At 38.2% G+C, this 25,478-nt stretch overlaps 1 protein-coding gene across 4 annotated transcripts in view; it reads right to left on the bottom strand.

The window, feature by feature from the left end:
- The window catches only part of LOC128703012 (uncharacterized protein DDB_G0287625), a 132,863-nt gene extending 110,600 nt beyond the window's left edge, over positions 1–22,263 (bottom strand). For 3 of the 4 annotated variants that reach the window (XM_070103626.1, XM_070103628.1, XM_070103629.1), the window contains exons 1-4: positions 22,209–22,263; positions 16,260–18,525; positions 14,379–14,813; positions 9,693–9,936 (exon numbers count right to left, since the gene is read on the bottom strand). In XM_070103626.1, the coding sequence (XP_069959727.1) occupies positions 9,693–9,936; positions 14,379–14,813; positions 16,260–18,525 (2,945 nt within the window). In that variant the 5' untranslated portion in view covers positions 22,209–22,263. Of the gene's footprint in view, positions 1–9,692; positions 9,937–14,378; positions 14,814–16,259; positions 18,526–22,043; positions 22,065–22,208 lie in introns of those variants that run through there. The other variant, XM_070103627.1, reaches the window with a different exon arrangement.
- Positions 22,264–25,478: the final 3,215 nt, after the last annotated feature.

The raw sequence follows: 25,478 nt of genomic DNA, 5'->3' as shown, positions 1-25,478 counted from the left end.
GGAGTGAATGGAGACGAATGGTACTTGGGACCTGACGATCTGTTGGAGTGTGAGCAGGGTAATATTTAGTGAAGGGATTCAGGGAAACCGGTTATTTTCATATAGTCGGACTTGAGTCCTGGAAATGGGAAGTACAATGCCTGCACTTTAAAGGAGGGGTTTGGGATATTGGCAGTTTGGAGGGATATGTTGTGTATCTTTATATGTGTATGCTTCTAGACTGTTGTATTCTGAGCACCTCTGCAAAAACAGTGATAATGTGCGAGTGTGGTGAAAGTGTTGAATGATGATGAAAGTATTTTCTTTTTGGGGATTTTCTTTCTTTTTTTGGGTCACCCTGCCTCGGTGGAAGACGGCCAACTTGTTGAAAAAAAAAAAAAAAAAAAAAAAAAAAATGTATATTTTAAATACCTCTAGACCAAAGATTGTGTGATTTATATAATATTAAAGATTAATTTATTAGGTAGTAGGTTGGTAGACAGCAACCACCCAGGGAAGTACTACCGTCCTGCCAGATGACTGTGAAACAGAAACCTGTAACTGTTTTGCATGATGGTAGGATTGCTGGTTTCTTTTTCTGTCTCATAAACACGCTAGATAACAGGGATATCTTGCTACTCCTACTTACACTTTGGTCACACTTGACAGACACGCACATGCATATATATATACATACATCTAGGTTTTTCTCCTTTTTCTAAATAGCTCTTGTTCTTCTGTATTTCTTCTATTGTCCATGGGGAAGTGGAAAAGAATCTTTCCTCCGTAAGCCATGCGTGTCGTATGAGGCGACTAAAATGCCGGGAGCAATGGGCTAGTAACCCCTTCTCCTGTAGACACTTACTAAAAAAGAGAAGAAGAAAAACTTTATAAAACTGGGATGCTTAAATGTGCGTGGATGTAGTGCGGATGACAAGAAACAGTTGATTGCTGATGTTATGAATGAAAAGAAGTTGGATGTCCTGGCCCTAAGCGAAACAAAGCTGAAGGGGGTAGGAGAGTTTCAGTGGGGGGAAATAAATGGGATTAAATCTGGAGTATCTGAGAGAGTTAGAGCAAAGGAAGGGGTAGCAGTAATGTTAAATGATCAGTTATGGAAGGAGAAAAGAGAATATGAATGTGTAAATTCAAGAATTATGTGGATTAAAGTAAAGGTTGGATGCGAGAAGTGGGTCATAATAAGCGTGTATGCACCTGGAGAAGAGAGGAATGCAGAGGAGAGAGAGAGATTTTGGGAGATGTTAAGTGAATGTATAGGAGCCTTTGAACCAAGTGAGAGAGTAATTGTGGTAGGGGACCTGAATGCTAAAGTAGGAGAAACTTTTAGAGAGGGTGTGGTAGGTAAGTTTGGGGTGCCAGGTGTAAATGATAATGGGAGCCCTTTGATTGAACTTTGTATAGAAAGGGGTTTAGTTATAGGTAATACATATTTTAAGAAAAAGAGGATAAATAAGTATACAAGGTATGATGTAGGGCGAAATGACAGTAGTTTGTTGGATTATGTATTAGTAGATAAAAGACTGTTGAGTAGACTTCAGGATGTACATGTTTATAGAGGGGCCACAGATATATCAGATCACTTTCTAGATGTAGCTACACTGAGAGTAAAAGGTAGATGGGATACAAGGAGAATAGAAGCATCAGGGAAGAGAGAGGTGAAGGTTTATAAACTAAAAGAGGAGGCAGTTAGGGTAAGATATAAACAGCTATTGGAGGATAGATGGGCTAATGAGAGCATAGGCAATGGGGTCGAAGAGGTATGGGGTAGGTTTAAAAATGTAGTGTTAGAGTGTTCAGCAGAAGTTTGTGGTTACAGGAAAGTGGGTGCGGGAGGGAAGAGGAGCGATTGGTGGAATGATGATGTAAAGAGAGTAGTAAGGGAGAAAAAGTTAGCATATGAGAAGTTTTTACAAAGTAGAAGTGATGCAAGGAGGGAAGAGTATATGGAGAAAAAGAGAGAGGTTAAGAGAGTGGTGAAGCAATGTAAAAAGAGAGCAAATGAGAGAGTGGGTGAGATGTTATCAACAAATTTTGTTGAAAATAAGAAAAAGTTTTGGAGTGAGATTAACAAGTTAAGAAAGCCTAGAGAACAAATGGATTTGTCAGTTAAAAATAGGAGAGGAGAGTTATTAAATGGAGAGTTAGAGGTATTGGGAAGATGGAGGAAATATTTTGAGGAATTGTTAAATGTTGATGAAGATAGGGAAGCTGTGATTTCGTGTATAGGACAAGGAGGAATAACATCTTGTAGGAGTGAGGAAGAGCCAGTTGTGAGTGTGGGGGAAGTTCGTGAGGCAGTAGGTAAAATGAAAGGGGGTAAGGCAGCCGGGATTGATGGGATAAAGATAGAAATGTTAAAAGCAGGTGGGGATATAGTTTTGGAGTGGTTGGTGCAATTATTTAATAAATGTATGGAAGAGGGTAAGGTACCTAGGGATTGGCAGAGAGCATGCATAGTTCCTTTATATAAAGGCAAAGGGGATAAAAGAGAGTGCAAAAATTATAGGGGGATAAGTCTGCTGAGTATACCTGGTAAAGTGTATGGTAGAATTATTGAAAGAATTAAGAGTAAGACGGAGAATAGGATAGCAGATGAACAAGGAGGCTTTAGGAAAGGTAGGGGGTGTGTGGACCAGGTGTTTACAGTGAAACATATAAGTGAACAGTATTTAGATAAGGTTAAAGAGGTCTTTGTGGCATTTATGGATTTGGAAAAGGCGTATGACAGGGTGGATAGGGGGGCAATGTGGCAGATGTTGCAAGTGTATGGTGTAGGAGGTAGGTTAATGAAAGCAGTGAAGAGTTTTTACGAGGATAGTGAGGCTCAAGTTAGAGTATGTAGGAAAGAGGGAAATTATTTCCCAGTAAAAGTAGGCCTTAGACAAGGATGTGTGATGTCACCCTGGTTGTTTAATAAATTTATAGATGGGGTTGTAAGAGAAGTAAATGCGAGGGTCTTGACAAGAGGCGTGGAGTTAAAAGATAATCACACACAAAGTGGGAGTTGTCACAGCTGCTCTTTGCTGATGACACTGTGCTCTTGGGAGATTCTGAAGAGAAGTTGCAGAGATTGGTGGATGAATTTGGTAGGGTGTGCAAAAGAAGAAAATTAAAGGTGAATACAGGAAAGAGTAAGGTTATGAGGATAACAAAAAGATTAGGTGATGAAAGATTGAATATCAGATTGGAGGGAGAGAGTATGGAGGAGGTGAATGTATTCAGATATTTGGGAGTGGACGTGTCAGCGGATGGGTCTATGAAAGATGAGGTGAATCATAGAATTGATGAGGGAAAAAGAGTGAGTGGTGCACTTAGGAGTCTGTGGAGACAAAGAACTTTGTCCTTGGAGGCAAAGAGGGGAATGTATGAGAGTATAGTTTTACCAACGCTCTTATATGGGTGTGAAGCATGGGTGATGAATGTTGCAGCGAGGAGAAGGCTGGAGGCAGTGGAGATGTCATGTCTGAGGGCAATGTGTGGTGTGAATATAATGCAGAGAATTTGTAGTTTGGAAGTTAGGAGGAGGTGCGGGATTACCAAAACTGTTGTCCAGAGGGCTGAGGAGGGGTTGTTGAGGTGGTTCGGACATGTGGAGAGAATGGAGCGAAACAGAATAACTTCAAGAGTGTATCAGTCTGTAGTGGAAGGAAGGCGGGGTAGGGGTCGGCCTAGGAAAGGTTGGAGGGAGGGGGTAAAGGAGGTTTTGTGTGCGAGGGGCTTGGACTTCCAGCAGGCATGCGTGAGCGTGTTTGATAGGAGTGAATGGAGACAAATGGTTTTTAATACTTGACGTGCTGTTGGAGTGTGAGCAAAGTAACATTTATGAAGGGGTCAGGGAAACCGGCAGGCCGGACTTGAGTCCTGGAGATGGGAAGTACAGTGCCTGCACTCTGAAGGAGGGGTGTTAATGTTGCAGTTTAAAAACTGTAGTGTAAAGCACCCTTCTGGCAAGACAGTGATGGAGTGAATGATGGTGAAAGTTTTTCTTTTTCGGGCCACCCTGCCTTGGTGGGAATCGGCCAGTGTGATAATAAAAAAAAAAAATAAATAATTTATTTTAATGTGTATGATGTATCCTGAACTTTTATATTACTAACACTAATGTAAAAACCCAATTAGTGTTTTTTTGTAATAACCAATGACCTTAAACTATTAATAACCCAACAAAAAGCTGCTGTTCGGATGATCGCCAACTCACACACCAGACAACACACCCCTCTGCTCTTCAAGAGCTTGGACTTAATATACAATTTTTTTTTCAACATGTCTGCTGTCTCCCACCAAGGCAGGGTGAGCCAAAAAAAGAAACACTTTTACCGTCATTCATACATAATCATTGTCTTTGCAGAGGTGCCCAGATATGACAGTTTAGTTGTCACTCTAAAGAGCCAATATCCCAAACCCTTCCTTTAAAGTCCATGCATTATACTTGCCACCTCAAGGACTCAAGTGTGGCTAACCAGTTTCCCTGAACCCCTTCACAAAATATTACCTGGCTCACACTCCAGCAGTTCGTTAGGTCCCAAAAACCATTCATCTCCATTCACTCCTATCTAACATGCTCACACATGCAAAATATGCATATTACTGCGTCTGCTATACAGTAAATCGTTATATTACATGGATTTATTTGCCACGTTTTCATTATTGTACTATTGAAAAATTGTGGCACAATTTTATACAACACTTCGTATAATTAACATAACGAGGTTCCGTGTGCAGGAGAGGAAAAAATTTCCCCAGCTCAAGCTGCAGCCTTGTTGTGGGTCAGACCACTGTGTCAGAGGGGGAGACCTAACACCATTCCCTGCTACCCCCATCCCAGCCTTCGTGAATACATGACCAGTTCCATTCTCGCTTAGGAACTAGTTGTCTTTGTGAATTGTGTTTTGATCTTTTAATTGCCAGATCTTGTATCTGCCAAGCAATCATGGTACCCAGTAGGCATACGAGTATTGCTGAAAGTGTCAAGAAAAGGTACAAGTGTTTAAGTCTTAGAGTTATGAAGAAAATAGAGATATTAGACAAGAGATAGCCTATGGCCATAATGAAGCATCAGTTTGCATAATTAAAAAAATGAGGTAAATATACAAGTTTGTGGGATGAATAACTGACTGACTGACTTACCTGACTGACTTATTTGACTTGATTGACATACAGTAGGGCCCAACATACGGCAGGTTAGGTTCCATGCTACTGCCAGAGAGCAGACATAGCCGGAAAGCAGAACGCCATTTTTTCCACGTATAAATGCATAAAAAATGCCAGGTAACAAGTTTACACTAACATATATTACATTAGCAATAGAACTAGGCATTAAAAACAATAAAAAGTAAAATATACACACAGTACACCCATTACTTACCTTAAAATATTTGTAGTCTTAATGTAGGGTGAGAGGTGAGTTTTATTTGTAGGAAGTCAGGTTGGGAAGTATGGGTAGCCAGGAAGGCCAGCCCAGCCCCCCACCCCACTCACAAGTAGTGTAAACAAACCAGACAAACGCATCTGGTTTTCGTCACTTTATATTGTGTACAAGTTGTCTCCACGTTGATACAGTAGAATAAATAAAGAGAAACACTCCCATTCTCATGTAACACCATTTTTAGAAGAAATAACACCCTGAGTGAAGGCCTACTTAGGTACGGGTACACATACGTATAATTATCAGTTATAATAATAACGTAGGTACATGTATGTAGTCCCCCTGGGCTACATACCTATACCTACCAACATATACATAGCTACACAAAATTTAATGTGGCTCAGAGCCATATTATTACCATCGACATACCATGTTCACTGAGTTTAATATTTCCTAACAACTACCTTTAGATGCCATCATAAACAAAGGGAGAAGTAATGAATAATTCATGCCAAGAATTGTAAACAAAAGCGTTATGTATTAAGGGGAGTGACGTAATGTTTTCCCTCTACCCGGTTACCACACCTCCATAGTATATAAACATAAAATGTTTATATGCTATGTAACATGTTTCTTATATAATTTTGAAGAAAATATCATAGATGAATTAATGAAAATGTCTTTATTAACATAAAATAAAACATTTAAGGTGCCCAAGAGTGATTATTATTAGTATTACGTAATGTTTTCCCTCCACCGAGCAACCACAACTCCATAGCATATAAACAGCATGTTTATATGCTATGTAACATGTTTCTTATATAATTTTGAAGAAAATATCATAGATGGATTAATGAAAATGTCTATATTGATGTAAAATAAGACATTTAATGTGCCCAGAGTGATTATTATTACATAACAGAGAGATGTGCTCATGGAGAATATAAACAAACCAGGTGGCGCACGCCGTATTTGAAAGACCGCTTGCCATATAGAAAGTTTCAGTCATAATTTGAGATCGCCGTATTAGCGGAACGCCAAAAAACTGGGCACTACTGTACTTAACTGACTTACTGACAGACTTGACTGACTTACGACTGATTTAATGACTGACTTGACTAACTACCGACAACTGACTTACTGACTTACTTGACTGACTTAACTTAACTTTACTGACTAAAATTAGTCTTTTTCACTGAAGAGGACCCTGACAAATCTAGAAGCAGTGCTCTTGAAATGGTGTCTAGAGTACCTGATACCATACCATCAGCTGTATAATGTACTGCAGTGTAAAACAGCCCAGAAATTCATTACAGAATTTATGCATGCTCCAGTACAACCATCGACTTCAGCAGCAGAACCTCTACCATCCACCTCAGCCCAGTAGGGCCACACTATAACTCTCTACTCTCTTCACAATCATCGACAAACACCAGCACCCACAATTTAAGGTAAGAAATACCATTATTTCTGTTGCATTTGTAGTCTTAAGCAGTAAAAATAGCATAATACATCACAACAATTAACAACAATTACATATTCACTTCCAGCAGGCATGTGTGAGCGTGTTTGATAGGAGTGAATGGAGACAAATGGTTTTTAATACTTGACGTGCTGTTGGAGTGTGAGCAAAATAACATTTATGAAGGGATTCAGGGAAACCGGCATCCAGGACTTGAGTCCTGGAGATGGGAAGTACGGTGCCTGCACTCTGAAGGGGGGGGGGGGGTGTTAATGTTGCAGTTTAAAAACTGTAGTGTAAAGCACCCTTCTGGCAAGACAGTGATGGAGTGAATGATGGTGAAAGTTTTTCTTTTTCGGGCCACCCTGCCTTGGTGGGAATCGGCCAGTGTATTAATAAAATAATAACATATTCACTTTTATTTCTGCAAGATCTGGAGGTCTAAAAAACAAGTTTTGGCTTTTTTGGGGGCTCTCAGGAATGTAACCCTATTTTTCCCATAAGTTCTTTAGTTTATCTAACACAGATTTACCTAACATGGCATAATTAGGAATGTAAGTACCGTGTAATATAAAGGTCTACTGTATATACAGAACATTAAACTCCAATATAAACCCTCCTTTCAAACTTCTCCTTGATAGCTACAGCAGAACACACAGACACAATACAAGGCACAAAACTCTCTTTGACATCTCTCATGTCTGTCTCACCCTATGCATGCAACACACATAAGGGGCCCCAAGGTCTGGAATTCATTGCCCAAACCAGCAAAGGGTCCCCTGTCTGCCAATACAATTTATGTGGAAATTAGGATAAGGTGTGGAGTTAATAAAAGTATTAGTCAGAGGGCAGAAGAGGGGTTGTTGAGGTGGTTTGGCCATTTAGAGAGAATGGATCAAAGTAGAATGACATGGAGAGCGTATAAATCTGTAGGGGAAGGAAGGCGGGGTAGGGGTCGTCCTCAGAAAGGTTGGAAGGAAGGGGTAAGGGAGGTTTTGTGGGCGATGGGCTTGGATTTCCAGCAGGCGTGCATGAGCGTGTTCAATAGGAGTGAATGGAGACAAATGGTATTTAGGACCTGATGATCTGTTGGAGTGTGAGCAGGGTAATATTTAGTGAAGGGATTCAGGGAAACCGGTTATTTTTATATAGCCGGACTTGAGTCCTGGAAATGGGAAGTACAGTGCCTGCACTCTAAAGGAGGGGTTCAGGATATTAGCAGTTTGGAGGGATATGTTGTGTATCTTTATATGTATATGCTTCTAAACTGTTGTGTTCTGAGCACCTCTGCAAAAACAGTGATTATGTGTGAGTGAGGTGAAAGTGTTGAATGATGATGAAAGTATTTTCTTTTTGGGAATTTTCTTTCTTTTTGGGTCACCCTGCCTCGGTGGGAGACGGCCGACTTAAAAAAAAAAAAAAAAAAATCTCCAAAACTTAACTATACCAACACTATACTAAGCCTGAAATAATAGAACCAGTTTGAAACTACTCAAGAAATTCCAATTCACTTAACACAAAATTAATTTGAGAAGGAGGGGTGTTAATATTCAGTTTAAAAACTGTAGTGTAAAGCACCCTTCTGGCAAGACAGTGATGGAGTGAATGATGGTGAGTTTTTCTTTTTCGGGCCACCCTGCCTTGGTGGGAATCGGCCAGTGTGATAATAAATAAATAAAAAAATAAAAATAAAATAAATAATACACACTTAAAATTGTACTATTGCATACTGTACTAACTGTAATATTTTTCTCTTGTTTGCAACCCCTCTTTTGTATTAATGTATAATTAAAATTCACCACTCCATAACCTGTGTCTATTTTTAAACAGTCTATAAGAATTAGTATGTCTGTCCGAAATGCTCATACATACTAGTGGCTTTCTTTGTGCTTAACAATATTTTGGTACATATAAGCTACACACTGTATACTATGCAAAGAAATAAATTTTTGAATTCTGAATTTGAATCATGACCCTCCTGACCCTTTCAGTACTTATCCTTTTCCCTCCTTTCTTCCATTTTTCAATACAATAAACACTTGTGAAAGAACTACCAGGAGTGTGTTCTGGAGGTCAGTGCCCTATGACCTGGGTGTAGACTAGGCCTCCTGGTGGATGGTGTTATTAACCAGGTTGTTGGTGCTTGCCACAAGCAGTCCAATGTATGCACCACAGCCCTGATGATCAGTAACTGACCTGAGGAACTTTCCAAATTCTCTCTTGAAGACTGCTAAGGGTCTGCTGGTAATTCCCCTCATGTACGAAAGGAGAGTGTTGTAAAGCTTTGATTTTTTCACACTTTAATGAGTTATCTCTTAGTGTACTCATAGCACCCCTGCTTTTCAATGGAGGTATATTGCACCATCTACTATGCCTCTTACTTTTGTAGGCAGATTTGGGCCCAGTCCCTCTAGAATTTTAGAAGTATATAATGCCTCTTTCTTGCCTACATTCCAATGAAGACAGTTAGAAGAGTTCTCAAGCATTTAGGTGCTTGGCTGAGTTTATGCAGGCATTGAAGGTTCCCTGTACATTTTTCAGATCTGCAATTCTGCCTGCCTCAAAAGGGGCTCAAAGAGTACAATAATACTCCAGTCTATGGAGAACAAGTGACGTAACAAGTCATCAATGGCTTGGCATCCATCATACTGAAAGTTCTTATTGTGAACATTCACTGCCTTAGGGACTGTTGATGATATGGATAGATAGGTAAAGGCAACCTGGTATATTCATAACACATTTCTAGTGGAAATAAAAATCTGTACCACTGATAATGGTAAAAAAGTATAATAAAAAAATAAATGTTCAGACTTAAACAAAAATACCAGAATAAAAATATTTCCACAATAACCTTCATTGTCTCACCTTGAATGTCGTCTTGATTTATGCTTATCTCTTGACCGTGATCTTGTTCTGTCTCGTTCACGGCTCTTGCTTCTTTCAGGGCCTTTCTTCTTTTCATCCTTAGTTTTTTCCTTGTCTTTCCGAGATTTTCTCTTCTCTTTGCTCTTATTTTTATTTTTTTTGGCTTTCTTCTTGCTATGAGGTTTTGAAGAGCATTTACCCTCTGATTCTTCATCTTCACTAGCAATTTCTCCTTCTTCCATACCTTAAAAACAATATTCTTATTTAATATTTTAATTAGGGAAAGCACTAAGCCCCTCAGAGGTCATATAGTACTTGGGGCATAGGAGGCATATTCAGGTTCAATTCAATTATTATTATTAAGGGGAAGATAATTTCCTCATACCTTAACCCCTTGTGGGTCCAGACCCCAATCTGAAAATTCCCAACAGGGTTCAAGAATTTAAAAAAAAAAATTATTATTATTTTCTTATGAAATGGTAGAGAATCTTTTTCTGAAGGTAATAAAACAAAAAGTACAAAATTTGATAAAAAATTGATGAAATTATGTTCTCGCTAATTTTGCTGCGTCAGTGATATTTACGCATCAGCGATTTTGCCCACTTTGAGTCCTATTTTTGGCCAATTACATTGTTCCATTAGACCAAATTCTTAGCTATTTCACTAGTATGTGTTCCATTTCATCGACTGAGCACAATAAATCGCCCAATCAACTATTTCAACTACCTAATAAAGTGATCAGAAATTGGTAATTTGGCCAATTTCATATAAATTTCAATACTGTATATGCCAATTTCAATATAAGCAGGCATTCCTGGCACTAATATAACATTTCCTTTGTTCATTAGATATGTTTGCAGGCTTTACACATGAATTCCATTTTGATTTTTTATACACACAAATAATTTTTATTCACACAAAAAATAGAAGAGTTACTGCTATGAAATATTGTAATAATTGTATAAATAATATCAGTGCATTTGTGAACGCATATCAGACCCACCAGTTGACATGTATTGGATGCATGACGTGACTAGTTGACTCTTGAACGTAGGAAAAAAAAGACGAACATTTTTTGCTACTTTGAGCTCAATTTCAAGCTTTTTTCAGTTCTAAAACCCATCAAAATCTTGTCTATTTCTTTATATATCCTCCAATCTTTCAAATGAGACCAAGAAACCGAGAATACAACCATAAAAGACATAAAAATACACTGCATTGTTGTTGTTTTAAACCAAATACACAGTTGCAGTTTTTTCTCTCAGTATGCACTGCATGCTGTAGGATTTGTTTTATGTGGTGCACACTTACTGCATCGACCCATTCTCTCATATCTAGGCCCAAATTTACTGCTGACAGCTTATTTGAGTGAGCTGAGCTCATCACATAGAATTGCAGCACGGACCCTGGCTTCAAACTCAGGGTCCGTTGTTAACCCTCAAAGGGTTAATAACAATATTTTTTATTCATTATTTTAATCAAAGGAAAGCACTAAACCTCCAGGGGTCATATAGTACCTGGGAGTATGGAAGGCATTCAGGTTTAATCAAAGGGAGGGATAATTCCAGTTCCTTGGATCAAGAGCCCCTCACTGGCATCAATGCTCCTTCCTTGAGGGGTCGAAAAAACAATATTTGCATTAATGTTGTGAAGGAATGAACACCTGGCATTCAGCCAACAGATGCAGGCTACCACTGAGTATAGAAAAGATTGAGAATTTAAGTAGATTCTACCAAAACTAAGTTACCTTGAGAACCTCAAATACTATACAAACTTCACCTAATTTCAACACCACTTGTGGTTAGTGTTCAGTGTCTGCACAATACAATATACAGGAGGGACCAGCGTATTCGGTACCCTCTTTTCGGTGTTCCACATTTTTGGTGGCTTTCAATTGAGCCACTGTTCATTATGTTCGGTGCTTCGACCACTTTTCCACTATTTTTGCACAACAGTTGCATAAGGGAAGAGCAACCGGTGCCATATGTTAAGGTAAGTACTAATGTATGTACTATATATTTATTATACTTTTTTAGCTTTTTTTTATGCCTAGCTGTACTGAACACTTAACTTATGATAATGGTAACACGTTATCAGGCGTTACAGACGCATTCGATAATGAAAAAATGGCTCTTTTCCACCCACTAGTGATTTTCACTTATCGCACGAGGCCGGGAACCTACTATAAGTGCAAAGTGATGTTCCACACTATATCATGATGTTACAAATTGTGATGTAAAGACAGTGAACTCATACCATTTAGCTAAAAGACATACATTGAGAGGACAAAAGACTGATAACCTTTGATCATCTATTTGTAATTACATATCTGTAGCTATGGGTGCAGAGCTATACTCGTGGTGTCCCGTCTTCATTAGTATGATCACAATAATATTTTGTTTAAATTTCCAATGGTTGTAACACACACTACCTCCTCTTCCAATTTGCCCCATTCTTATAACACACTATTTGTAAAGAAAAATTCTCATTATCCCGTTGACTCCATTTTTTTAAATTTATATCTGTGGCTTCTGGTTGTCCCTTTAAAAGGTACTAGAAATCTTGTTAAAATTTTGCAGCCTTTTTTTTAATCTTATATTTCACTGTCATATCTTCCCTTTTCCTTCCATAAGTCAATTATGGCATTTTTAGTGTTTTCAGCTTTTCATCATAACTCCAACTTTTTTTTACCTTGAAATTAATTTTCCCTCTCCTTTGGATTTTTCTATCTGATCCAAATGTTTCTAAAGTGTGGACACAATGAGGTAGGTGCATATTTCAATTTTGGCCTAATATATGATGTAAACAGGTTTTTCCTTTTTTTTTTTTAATATTTCTTAGATAAGGTTGAGGAAAGAAATATAGTACGTAGTCCCTCATACCTGTGGGGGATACAGTCCACCCATGATAACCTGAGAAAGTCAGTGGTCTACAACATTGGGGTCCTTCAATCTTGTCCCCTAGGATGCAACCCACACCAGTCAATTAATGCTCAGGTACCAATTTACTACAAGGTGAACAGAGACAACAGGTGTAAGGAAACATACCCAATCCCAGCCAGGGATTGAACCATGGACACTCAGTGTGAGAGATGAGTGCATTGCCTACCAAGTCACAGTAGGCCTGAATGAGGTTAACCCTCTAACTGTCGCAACTCCAAATCCTGAGGTGTCTCCTGGTGTTGCAAAATAGTTGAAGGAAAAAAAAAAAGTTCTTATGAAATGATAATCTTTTCCGGATAGTAATGACACCAAAGGTACAAAATTTGATAGAAAACTTACGGAACTACGCTCTCGTGGGCAACCTCGGCGATATTTAAGAATCGGCGATTTCACCCACTTTGAGCTCTATTTTCGGCTAATTCCACTGTTCCAGTGGACCAAACTCAAAATTATTTCTTTAAAACTCCATCTGTTTTATCGATTGAGTACAAGAAACTGCCCATTTACCGATTTCAACTACCCAATAAAGTGGTCAGAAGTTGGCAATTTCATGCAAGTTAAAAAATATGCCAGTTTCAAAATAGGGTCCAAAATGAACAATGCAGACATTCCTGGCTCTAAAATAACATTTTCTTTGTTCATCAGTCACGTCTCCAGGCCCCTCTGATATTACTCTTGCTTTCTATTTTGAATTTTTATTGAAACAAAAAATTGAAGATTTACTATTATGCAGACTACTGCAATATTGTAATAATTGTATAAATAACATCAACCCATTCATAACTGCATATTAGAATGGCTAGTTGGACATTTATTGGAGAATGACATCATTTGTTTACTCTTGAACATCGGCAAAAATCAAACATTTTCCCTACTTTGAGCTCCATTACAAGGTCCATTTCATAGTAAAACCAATCAAAATCACCTCTATTTCTATAAAATGTTTTCCATTCTATCAAATGTGACTACAAAAACGAGAATATAACCATAAAAACTATACGAAAATACACCTCAAAGTCGGCATTTTAATCCAAAAACATGGTCGGAGTTTTTTTTCTCATTATGCACTGCGTGCTGCAGGATTTTTTTTATATGGTGCACACTGACCACACAGACTCATTCTCTCACATGCGGGCCTACCAGCTTTCTCCTGCTTGATTTGAAGCCGCTAGAATTTTTGAGTATATATACGTCAAACACATTGGCTCATAAGACGTATACGTATATACGACCGAAAGAGTAAAAGGGTTAATAGAGGTGCCATGGGACTGGTTCTCTTCTACTGCATGAAGGGCAAGGATAGTCGTATGCATAAGCCAATTCCTCTTCATTGTTTACGTTGGGTAATGTGAATTATTCAAAGTTTGCCAATTATAATATAGTTATACATAAAGGTACACTATGATTAGATGTTTAAAAGAAAATTTGGAAACCACTAAAAAGACCATGGAAGCATAACAATTAAATTAAAAAATTTATAGTTTAGTATAATAATGGCTTTTGTGAAAGTTTTGAATCACAGTACCAGCATTTGCTTAGGAGGATAGATTCTGAAATGATAGATTTGAAATGACCATTCGACAATATCAAACTGGCCCAGTTCAGGCAAAAAAGAATGAGTCAGAAAAATAACCATTAATCAATAACAGGAACCCTTAGCCAAATCCCACTATTTTCACTCTCAAATAGAATATAATCTGAAAAACACTAGCCCTAGAGAGAAACACACATTAACTAAGCTTACCATTTGCTGTGTCATCAACCTTCTGCTCTTCATTCTTCTCCACATCCACATTATCAAGCACTTCATCTTTCTTTGTCTCTACACTGTCTATTTTCTTGTCTGTGTTGCTTGCCACTACTTCCTCCTTAATTTCAATCTCCTCCCTTTTTTCCTTAACCACAACTTTTTTTTCAACTAAATCATTCTTTACTTCTAAGACCTCTTTTTCTTCTGTATCCTCCACATGATTTTTCTCTTCACTTGTTTCTCTCTCTTCAACTTCCTCCTTGTCTTCTACACCTGTATCACTTTTCTTTTCTGTTTCTTCGGTGCTATTCTCCTGATTCTCAGCTATTTCTTTAGCTCTCCGCTCAGCCTCCTCTTGAGCTTGCAGGAACACCAAGCTATCCTTAAGACTCTTGATAATGATTGTCTTTGTTTTTGCTTTATCCGAACCTGGAGCAGGAAGATAAATGATAAATCTACGACAACCTATTTTGCTCAATGCATTTTTTTTAACACGCTGACCATTTCCCACCAAAACAGGGTGACCCAAAAAGAAAGAAACAACTTTCATCATCATTCAACACTTTCACCATCACTCATACATAATCACTGTCTTTGCAGAGGTGCTCAGATATGACAGCTTAGGCATCCCTCCAAACTTCCAATATCCCAAACCCCTCCTTTAAAGTGCAGACACTGTATTTCCCATTTCCAGCACTCAAGTCCAGCTAACTGGTTTCCCTGAATCCCTTCACAAAATATTGCCCTGCTCACACCCCAACAGCTCGTCAGGTCCAAAATCCATTCGTCTCCATTCACTCCTATCTAACACGCTCAAACACACTTGCTAGAAGTCCAAGCCCCTTGCCCACAAAACCTCCTTTACCCCCTGCCTCCAACTTTTTCGGGGACAACCCCTACCCTGCCTTCTTTCCCCAACAGATTTATATGTTCTCCAAGTCATTCTACTTTGTTCCAATCTCTCTAAATGGCCAAACCACCTCAACAGGCCCATTTATTGTCAGTTAATGTTTCTGGGAAACATCACCCTGTAACCTGGTCTCAGGCTAGGCCTCCTAAATTGGAAAAGAAATATTGGAGAAATAAGAACTACAGGTGCTCCTTGACCTGTGATGGGGTTACATTCCAATGAACCCATCATAAGTAGAAAACATCATAAGTTGAATATGAATGTGATTTTTTTTTTTCAACAAATAAATAAATAAATAACTACTGTCATTGAATAAGTAAATAAACAAATAATTACTGTAACTAAGTGCCGGTACTGAAAAGTAAATCAATGGATACAAATTTATCCTACCAATAAATGTACTGTACTATACAATACAAAAAAAAAATTACACAATTGTAAAACTGAAATACGGTAAGCAGATCCATCGTAATGCGAGGAGCATCTGTATTAAGGAATACACAAAAAAGTAAAGGTAAATACATAATGAACTGAAACAGAAATTTGCAACTTTACCAGTTATCTGATGTATTCAAGAAACAGGTAGGCATCAATATAATCTGGTTATTATTTCTTATTACTGTAACATCAATATGACAGAACTAGTGATATATGGTCTCTGAAACATAAAATGAATAAAAAACTAGAAAGATATTCTTCACAGCTAATTAATTTATATTAGGTATCACTTCTACTGTCATGGGACCTCTAAGGGATGATTATAGATGACTACCCCCCTTTTCAGAAATCATTTAATATAGTGCACAAACAAAAACAGACATGTCATAAAACAAAATCCTCACACTTTCTATAAATACAAAAAATTATCTACCACTATACTACATACTGTATTTAAATAGCATAGAATTTTTTTTTTAGTCATTTATTTTACCTGTAAGTCAAATGAAATACTGTATATACAGTACCTTCATCCTGCTTGATTTTGTTGCCATCTTTGGTCTTGCAACTGTCCTGCTCTTTACTGGGAGAGTCACCAGACTGGGAAGGTATGGGGATGGCCTTCAGGTCCAAGTCTACACCATTTGTTGTCCTTGATTCCTTCAGAGAGTCATCAAGTGTCACTGGCTGAGGTAGAGGGATGGAACGGGGATCCGGAAGAGTGGAGGGTGGAATTGGGAGGGGTATGCTGTCCAGTGCAATTACACCCCCAGAACCATTCTGTATCTTGAGGCCAATGCCAGGGCTTGGGGTGGTCTTTGAATCGTTATTTTGATCATTAGAGCCTTTTAGCTCTGTAATTTTATTTGAATTTTGTCTTAATTTATCAAATAAATCAAATTTTTCTTTTGAAAAAGAAGATCTTTTAGGCGATCTCGACTTCGATCTATGAGATTTCGATATTGATCTTTTATGTGATCTTGACCTTGATTTTCTATGTGATCTCGACCTTGATTTCCTGCGAGATCTTGACCTTGATTTCCTATGGGATCTAGATCTAGAGTTTCTTCTGGATCTGGAATTTGAATTTCTTCTGGATCTTGAGCCAGAATTTCTTCTGGATCTTGAACTTGAATTTCTTCTAGATCTTGAACCCGAATTTCTTCTAGATCTTGAACCTGAATTTCTTCTTGATCTTGAATTTGAGTTTCTTCTGGATCGTGATCTTGAATTTCCTTCGGACCTTGACCTTGATCTTCGTCTTGAAGAGGACCTTGAGCCTGATTTAGAGGATCGCAGTTTTTTCGTGCCTCTTGGCGTTAATGATCTTGAAACTGGAGATGATCTCTTATTGCTTTCAGAAACTATGGGCGATCGTGTTCTTGACTTATTTTGATAGCATTTTGACTTAGAACGTGATCTTGAACATTTAGAACCTCTGGAGCGTGATCTTGATCTGGACTCGGAATATTTTCGCCTGCCTCCGCAGAGACTCTCCGATTTCAAATGAACGTTATTCAGAGAGTTTGAAATGGGTAATGCAGGGGATTTGGACTTAGAGGTCGCAGTCTCGTCACTTTTAGAGAGCTTTCCTTGCAATTCTCCTTTGCTATCTACATCGGATATTGATATACTAACAATTTTTTTAGTGTCTGCTTCAGCACCTCCTGAAGAATTATCATTTAACTTTGGGCTTTTGGAGTGGGATATATTTTTATGTTTTTCTTTCACAGCCGACATATTGTCTTTGTCTTTTACATCCAGCATATTTTTGCCCTTTTCTTTTAAATCTGACATACCTTTGTCCTTTTCTTTTACAATTGACATACCTTTGTCCTTTTCTTTTACAATTGACATACCTTTGTCCTTTTCTTTTACATCTGATACACCTTTGTCCTTCTCTTTTATATCTGACATTCCTTTGTCCTTTTCTTTTACATCTGACATTCCTTTGTCCTTTTCTTTTACATTTAACACATTTTTATCCTTTTCCTTTATATCTGACACACTGTCCTTTTCCTTTAAATATATATTTTTTTCTTTTTCTTTTACATCCGGTATATTTTTCTTTTTTATATCTGACATACATGCATTTTTGTCTTTTTCTTTTATATCCAACATAATTTTGTCCTTTTCTTTTACATCCAACATATTTTTGTTCTTTTCTTGTGCATCTAATATACTTTTGCTCTCTTCCTTGGCATCTAACATGCTTTTGCCCTTTTCCTTGCCATCAGACATAATTTTATCTCTTTCTTTTCCATCCGACATTTTTCTGTTTTTATCCTTTACATCTGACAATTGTGCCTTTTTAATTTCTTCCTGCACCATTATTTTTTCAATCAGTGCTTGATTTCTGACCTTAATATCTTGCAAGATGCTGACGGAGAGTTGCTCGTCCTCAAGAGTCTCACTGCCTTCTTTTTTCTTCCTCTTCTTATGTTTGTGCCGCCCTCCATCTCCTTTTTTTCGGCGCTTCTTCTTCTTTTTCTTTTTGTCTTTCTTCTTCTTTGTTGATTTTCTCTTCTCATTCTTTCCATCCTGAGTCTCGTCTTGGACTACACTCGACGCACCCTTTGCTTCCTCGTCACTCTCACTAGACAGTGAGTCACTTTCTTCATCGAAGTTCACAGGGAAATCATCGCTATTTTCAGAGTCCCCAATATTTATAACTTCATTTTTGGCATATTTTTCTTCTATTTCACACAGTTTTGGTGACAGAGGCACATTTAGAGAACTGAAAAGCTCATTTATTATTTCATCAGAAGTTTTGTTGCTTTCCACATCTCCCATCTGAAAAAAAAAAATAGAAAAAATTACTGAACATTGTACACTGATATTCATAGTCAGCATTACAGAACTGTGCAAAATACAGCTCCTGCAATTTTAACCTTTTCACTATCAGCAGCACAGGCATCAGCAACAGAAGCATCAGAGAAAGAGGCATCAGCAGTGGCCTCATAAGTCCACTTACATCAGAACAAACCACATCTATAATCCACACTGAGTCATAACTTGTGACAAGCCATGACAAACCTTGACAAAAAGGAATTTTTTCTTGCTTATTTGGCCAAAAACCAACAGAGTATGCTGGGTGCTTAGTCAGGCAAAGGTTCTCAAACCCCATCACTGAATCATGACCCAGTGCCAGGTTAGGGAAAGGAATCATTAACCAAGGATAGCCCAAGAAATCCAGGCAGTGACCTGTTCCTTTTGAGTCCTTTAGGCTCTCTCCTCTAAGCTACCCCTCAAGGGGCTCTTGATGCAAGGAATCAGACCTATCCTCCCTTTCCCTGGATCAAATTTAATTGCCCCCCCCCCCATTTTCCCAGATGCTGTATGACCTCTACAAGTTCTTGGCTTCCCTGAATACATTTATAATAATAATAATCGTCTATATTTTCAAGGGATGCAACCCACAGGTCAATTAACATCTGTACCTATTTAATAAGATATCACAAGGACCCAATGAAAATAAGTCACTGACTTTTTTGGGTTATCCAGGGTAATTTACACATGTTACCTTGCAGAACAAGTCACACTGGGATGGAAATCTTTAGTTCAGGATATTTTGCACTCTTGTGCAAAATATCCTGAACTAAAACTATGCAATGTTGTAAGACTAGCAACATTCTACAGCTCATGACAATGCACAAGTGTGTGAAAGATCTTGAGCTAAAGATTTCCATTCCCATGTGGCTTGTTCTGCATTGTTAAGATCACCTGTTTGTGATGGTACTGCAATATGTTACTATGTATGATAACTGTACTTATGCACACCTGTACCTAAATAAACTTACCAATGCAAGGTAAGCAGGGATTGTATTGGCCAACTGTTGATACTCATTACATTATTAAATTAATTTGGGAGAACTAAACCTGTAGGGGGTTGTACAGCTCCTGGGAAATGGGAGGCAACTGGGTTCAATCCAAGGAAAAGAAGTTCAGGTCCAATTCTTTGGATCAAGAGCACCTCACTGGCATCAAGGGACCTCTCTTATTACTATCTCATCTTTTGTATACAGTTCTACTACATTCCAAATACGTATATCCTTGAATTTGTATTGGTGAAATGTCTACAATAAAGATACCCAGATGTTGAACATGTGTCAAATTTTCATTATTTTTTCTTATTTCCACTGGGGTAACTGTTAACAATATAAACATTTGGGGAAAGCATGTATGATGTTGCAGAATATCAAAAATTTGTACAATAAGCTTCAATTCAAACATATGTTCTCCTGGCTTAGCTAATATCATCCTCAGGGAATCGATCACCAGCATAGGTGAAATGCAAGACATGTTTTTTCCATCTGCTGTCCCTGTTCACCTAGCAGTAAGTAGGTACCTGGGTGTTATTTAACAGGTGTGGGTGGCATCCTGGGGGACAAGACTGAAGGACCACAATGGAAATAAAACACAGTCCTCGATGACTCACCGACTGTCTTGACTTATCCTTGGTGACTAACACTCTGGATTATTAACCCTAGGGTTAAAAATCCAAACAAAATCTTATCTTGCCTGACTGATACTTTTGTGAGGATAAGTAAGCTTATTTAAGAAAAAGTACACACAAATATGATTATCATACATAGTTTATGTAAATTGCCAAGAACCCCAAAAGTCAGTGACTTATTTCCATTGGGGTCCTTGTTTCCCACTGGGGTCCTTGTTTCCCACTGGGGTCCTTGATTTTCACTAGAGTCCTTGTTTTCCATTGGGGTCCTTGTTTTCCACTGGGGTCCTTGTTTTTCACTGGGGTCCTTGTTTTCCATCTGGGTCCTTGTTTTCCACTGGGTCCTTGTTTTCCATTGGGGTCCTTGTTTTCCACTGGGTCCTTGTTTTCCACTGGGGTCCTTGTTTTCCACTGGGGTCCTTGTTTTCCACTGGGGTCCTTGTTTTCCACTGGGGTCCTTGTTTTCCACTGGGGTCCTTGTTTTCCACTGGGGTCCTTGTTTTCCACTGGGGTCCTTGTTTTCCATTGGGGTCCTTGTTTTCCACTGGGGTTCTTGTTTTCCATTGGGGTCCTTGTTTTCCACTGGGTCTTTGTTTTCCATTGGGGTCCTTGTTTTCCACTGGGGTCCTTGTTTTCCACTGGGTCCTTGTTTTCCATTGGGGTCCTTGTTTTCCACTGGGGTCCTTGTTTTCTACTGGGGTCCTTGTTTTCCATTGGGGTCCTTATTTTCCACTGGGGTCCTTGTTTTCCATTGGGGTCCTTGTTTTCCACTGGGGTTCTTGATCTCACAGCCCAATATACTGTGGGTCACATTCTGGAGGGAAAAAACTCAACAAATCTATTAGAAAAATCCACTTTTGAGTAAAATATCAATCTGTAAAAAAAAAAAAAATATTAGCGTCTAAAATTTTCAGTTGGGTAAAAATGATCAGTATAAAATATCATCTAGCAACCATGGAAAAAAAAAAATATTCCATGTCCTGGTCACGCCGGGGATCGAACCTAGGCTCTCTCGGGTGTGAGATATTTCCTAGTACCGAAGTAGAGGTCATGTACCAGGTAGACAGCAGGTAGACACAAGGTAGACAGCAGGTAGACACAAGGTAGACAGCAGGTAGACACAAGGTAGACAGCAGGTAGACACAAGGTAGACAGCAGGTAGACACAAGGTAGACACAAGGTAGGCAGCAGGTAGACACAAGGTAGGCAGCAGGTAGACACAAGGTAGACAGTAGGTAGACACAAGGTAAACAGCAGGTAGACACAAGGTAGACAGCAGGTAGACACAAGGTAGACAGCAGGTAGACACAAGGTAGACAGCAGGTAGACAGTAGGTAGACACAAGGTAAACAGCAGGTAGACACAAGGTAGACAGCAGGTAGACACAAGGTAGACAGCAGGTAGACACAAGGTAGACAGCAGGTAGACACAAGGTAAACAGCAGGTAGACAGCAGGTAGACACAAGGTAGACAGCAGGTAGACAAGGTAAACAACAGGTAGACAGCAGGTAGACACAAGGTAGACAGCAGGTAGACACAAGGTAGACAGCAGGTAGACACAAGGTAGACAGCAGGTAGACACAAGGTAGACAGCAGGTAGACACAAGGTAGACAGCAGGTAGACACAAGGTAGACAGCAGGTAGACACAAGGTAGACAGTAGGTAGACACAAGGTAGACAGCAGGTAGACACAAGGTAGACAGCAGGTAGACACAAGGTAGACAGCAGGTAGACACAAGGTAGACAGCAGGTAGACACAAGGTAGACAGCAGGTAGACACAAGGTAGACATCAGGTAGACAGCAGGTAGACACAAGGTAGACAGCACAGCGCCATCATTCCCATACATCACTCACATTTGTCCACTCTTTCTCAGACAATTACTCTTTTTTGAGGTTATAAAATGTCTGTAAGTGGCTGCCACATGAACCAGGAACATTAATGGGTTGTAATATACTCCCTACGCCATACAATACCACCAAAATAATGGTAAAAATAGATAAAAATCTTGCTGGACTCACCACTGCAAGATTTGTTGACAACCAGATTAGTAAACATTAAAATATACAAAATACCAAAAATCACTCATTTTTAGCACCTATAGCGAGTGAAATTTATTTAATTAAAATCAATTCGAAAATAAATAGGAGAGAGTGATAGAGTTAATGTATATTTTCGTAAATCCCACTATAAGACTGGTGTGAGGGGCTTGTGGCGGGGAATTTAAATATGGCCAGCGCCTCCCTAGGAATATTTATCTTATTTCTCCAAATTCATACCATATATTTATTTATTTATTTATTTATTAACAATTTGAGCACACATACAGAGGTACAAAAAAATACAGATAAGAGCAGCATGCCAAAGCCACTTATACTATGCATAGCATTACGGGCTGGCTTAAAATTAACTTAAGATTAACTAAGCAATGATGACATCAGTGATAAAACTTTAATGTAAACAGATTACTATAAAGCACAAATGAGTATTACAAAGACAGGTCATATGGTTGTATGCATTGTTGTACATTCAGTAGAATGGAGTATTCTGTTAGGTAGTGTATTTAAAAAATAATAAAGTTAGATTGGGTTTTAGGTTTAACATTTATGTGATATAATTGTGAGAAACATTTAAGATGTACAATTTATAAGGTTCAGTTATTCAGTATTTATTTGGTTTTGGGTGAGTAAGTGATCTTTGAGAAGAGACTTGAATTTATAAACAGGTAGTGTTTCTTTTATATTTACAGGTAATGAATTCCAGATTTTAGGGCCTTTTATGTGCATTGAGTTTTTGCATAGTGTGAGATGGACACGAGGAACATCAAAGAGTGATCTGTGCCTTGTGTTATGGTCATGTGTTCTGTTGAGGTTGGCAAGGAGATGTTTGAGGGGAGGGTTAATATCAGAGTTAAGTGTTCTATGTATGTAATAAGTGCAATAATAAGTATGGATGTTTTGTATGGTGAGTAGGTTGAGTGTTTTGAATATTGGTGGAGTGTGCTGCCTGTAGTGAGAATTTGTTATCATTCTAACTGCAGCCTTTTGTTGGGTAATTAGTGGTCTGAGATGGTTAATTGTTGTTGAGCCCCATGCATAAATTCCATAGGTGAGATAGGGGTAAATAAGAGAGTGATATAGGGCCAGGTATAAAATTTCAGTATTATATGTTCATACAAGCACCTCCAGGCTGAACACTCTGCCAAGAGTAATTATCAAGTGTTAGTAAGAGTTTAGAACTGAAAATAAAAAGAGACGCCAATATATTTACACATATATTAGGTATCATAATAATAATAATAATAATAATAATAATAATAATAATAATAATAATAATAATAATAATAATAACAATAATAATAATAATAATAATAATTATAATAATAATAATAATAATAATAACAATAATAATAATAATAATAATAATAATAATAATAATAATAATAATAATAATAATAACAATAATTATAATAATAATAATAATAATAATAATAATAATAATAATAATAATAATAATAATAAAATTAATATCTTTATTTACTACAAGTACATGTACAAGGTATACAGACAATAGCTGACATCAATAACATACTACTGTATAGAAAGCCGCTTGTTATGTTAAGCATTTCCCGCAAATTAGGTCAGTTTTATCCCAGCGTGCCTCGTTGTGCTCCGGGTTTTCTCGTGTTTTCACGGTAGCTCTTACGTGCTAGAACTTTAATGTCATCAATCCTATACGATGCATCCCTCTAGCGCCTGGAACCAATCTTGGGCGGAAAACATTATATACTGAGTCAAAAAAGGAGAATTAGTGTGCACTACCTAGCAGAGTTTACTACCAGAGGGGAATCAGGCCTGTGTCCCGTGTGAAAAAAATAATAATAATTGAACTTTTCGTGTCAGAGGAAAGAAAGTCTCCCTGATAACATTGAGTATACATAGTGTATAGTGTATACTACAGTGGCTCCCTAGTATATTGATGATAAAGGCTAAAGTGTCATTTGAAAACAGGTGAATTTGTAAATGAAGTGATAAGCCTATAGAGGCAGGTGCCAGAAGTCGCCAGAAACTTACCACAGGTCAGCTGTTTTTAATAATCTTCCTGGCCTGCTAGTGTACTCGCATATAATCTAGTGATACCAGTGAATAGCAGAATACAGTGTTGTAGTAGCAACTAACCAGTATTATAATGGTACTTAGTGGAGTGGAGTGACTTTCATTAGTTTCTTTTTTCTTGAAATACCAGACGTATACTGTGAATTTCATATAACCTGTAGTTACCAGCGGTCGCAATATACACAACGAGAAGCAATTATTACTACAGAAAAAGCGTCCTTCCTCCAAAATTTCCACCAGTCAACTATAGTGATAATATAGCATTTATTGTGGTGGAGACGGAAAAAAAAAAAAATAGAAAAGCTAGATACAGCGATTGATAAACAAGGGTTGAGGTTGACCGTTCGTCATTGTAGGAGTTTCCAGCAGTCACCGGTTTCTTCAACACGCAAGTTATACTTTTGTATCAATCAAATCACATATTACTCGGGTAGATAATTTCCAGTAGATCCTTCATGTGTTAGCTCAAATCACCGACCAGTATGTTTTAAATAAGTGACCCACTGATCAGATCAGATCGACTGGTCCGAACCCTTGACTGGTCCGAACCCTTGACTGGTCCGAACCCTTGACTGGTCCGAACCCTTGACTGGTTTCAAATGGTTTCGTTGGACAATAAAGCAGACTGTAAACGGATGGGGTTGTAGGCGCCCTTATAAACACAAACATTAAATATAAATCAGGAACGTGCACGGTAAGCTGTCCAATATACAAAAACAGTTAGAAACAGAAATACAAATAGCTAGAGCTTCATTTAAGGAGGTTATTAATAGAACATTCAAGAGGTTGCTAGTAGAATTGCAGTAAATCAGCCATTCAAATCATTATGAAGCTGTGTGTAGTCTGTGGTCAGTCAAACAAACGGGCTTCCACATGGGTAAATTGTCATTTTTGTGGAAATTGGTGTCACACCCCTTGTGCAGATATCCAAGAACTAGCTACAAGCAGTGTTAAAACAGGGAAGTGTTTTTGGGTATGCCCAAATGAGATAAATCTGTGGACTAGAATCACAAGGGTATTAAAAGAGGACAACATCAAAGCTGCTTTCATAGAAAACCTGGAAGCTTTCTACAACAGATGGGAACATAAAAAGTCTGGGCTGAATGGTACTGCCCTTGATACTGGCCATGTAGTCAGAAACTGTAAGGCTGGAGATGAAGTCCTGGTAGTCAGTAA

The sequence above is a fragment of the Cherax quadricarinatus genome, chromosome 86 (genome assembly GCF_038502225.1).
Source record: "Cherax quadricarinatus isolate ZL_2023a chromosome 86, ASM3850222v1, whole genome shotgun sequence".
Taxonomy (NCBI): domain Eukaryota; kingdom Metazoa; phylum Arthropoda; class Malacostraca; order Decapoda; family Parastacidae; genus Cherax; species Cherax quadricarinatus.
The sequence above is the reverse complement of the archived record's forward strand: the minus strand, read 5'-3'. Positions and strand labels throughout refer to the sequence as shown.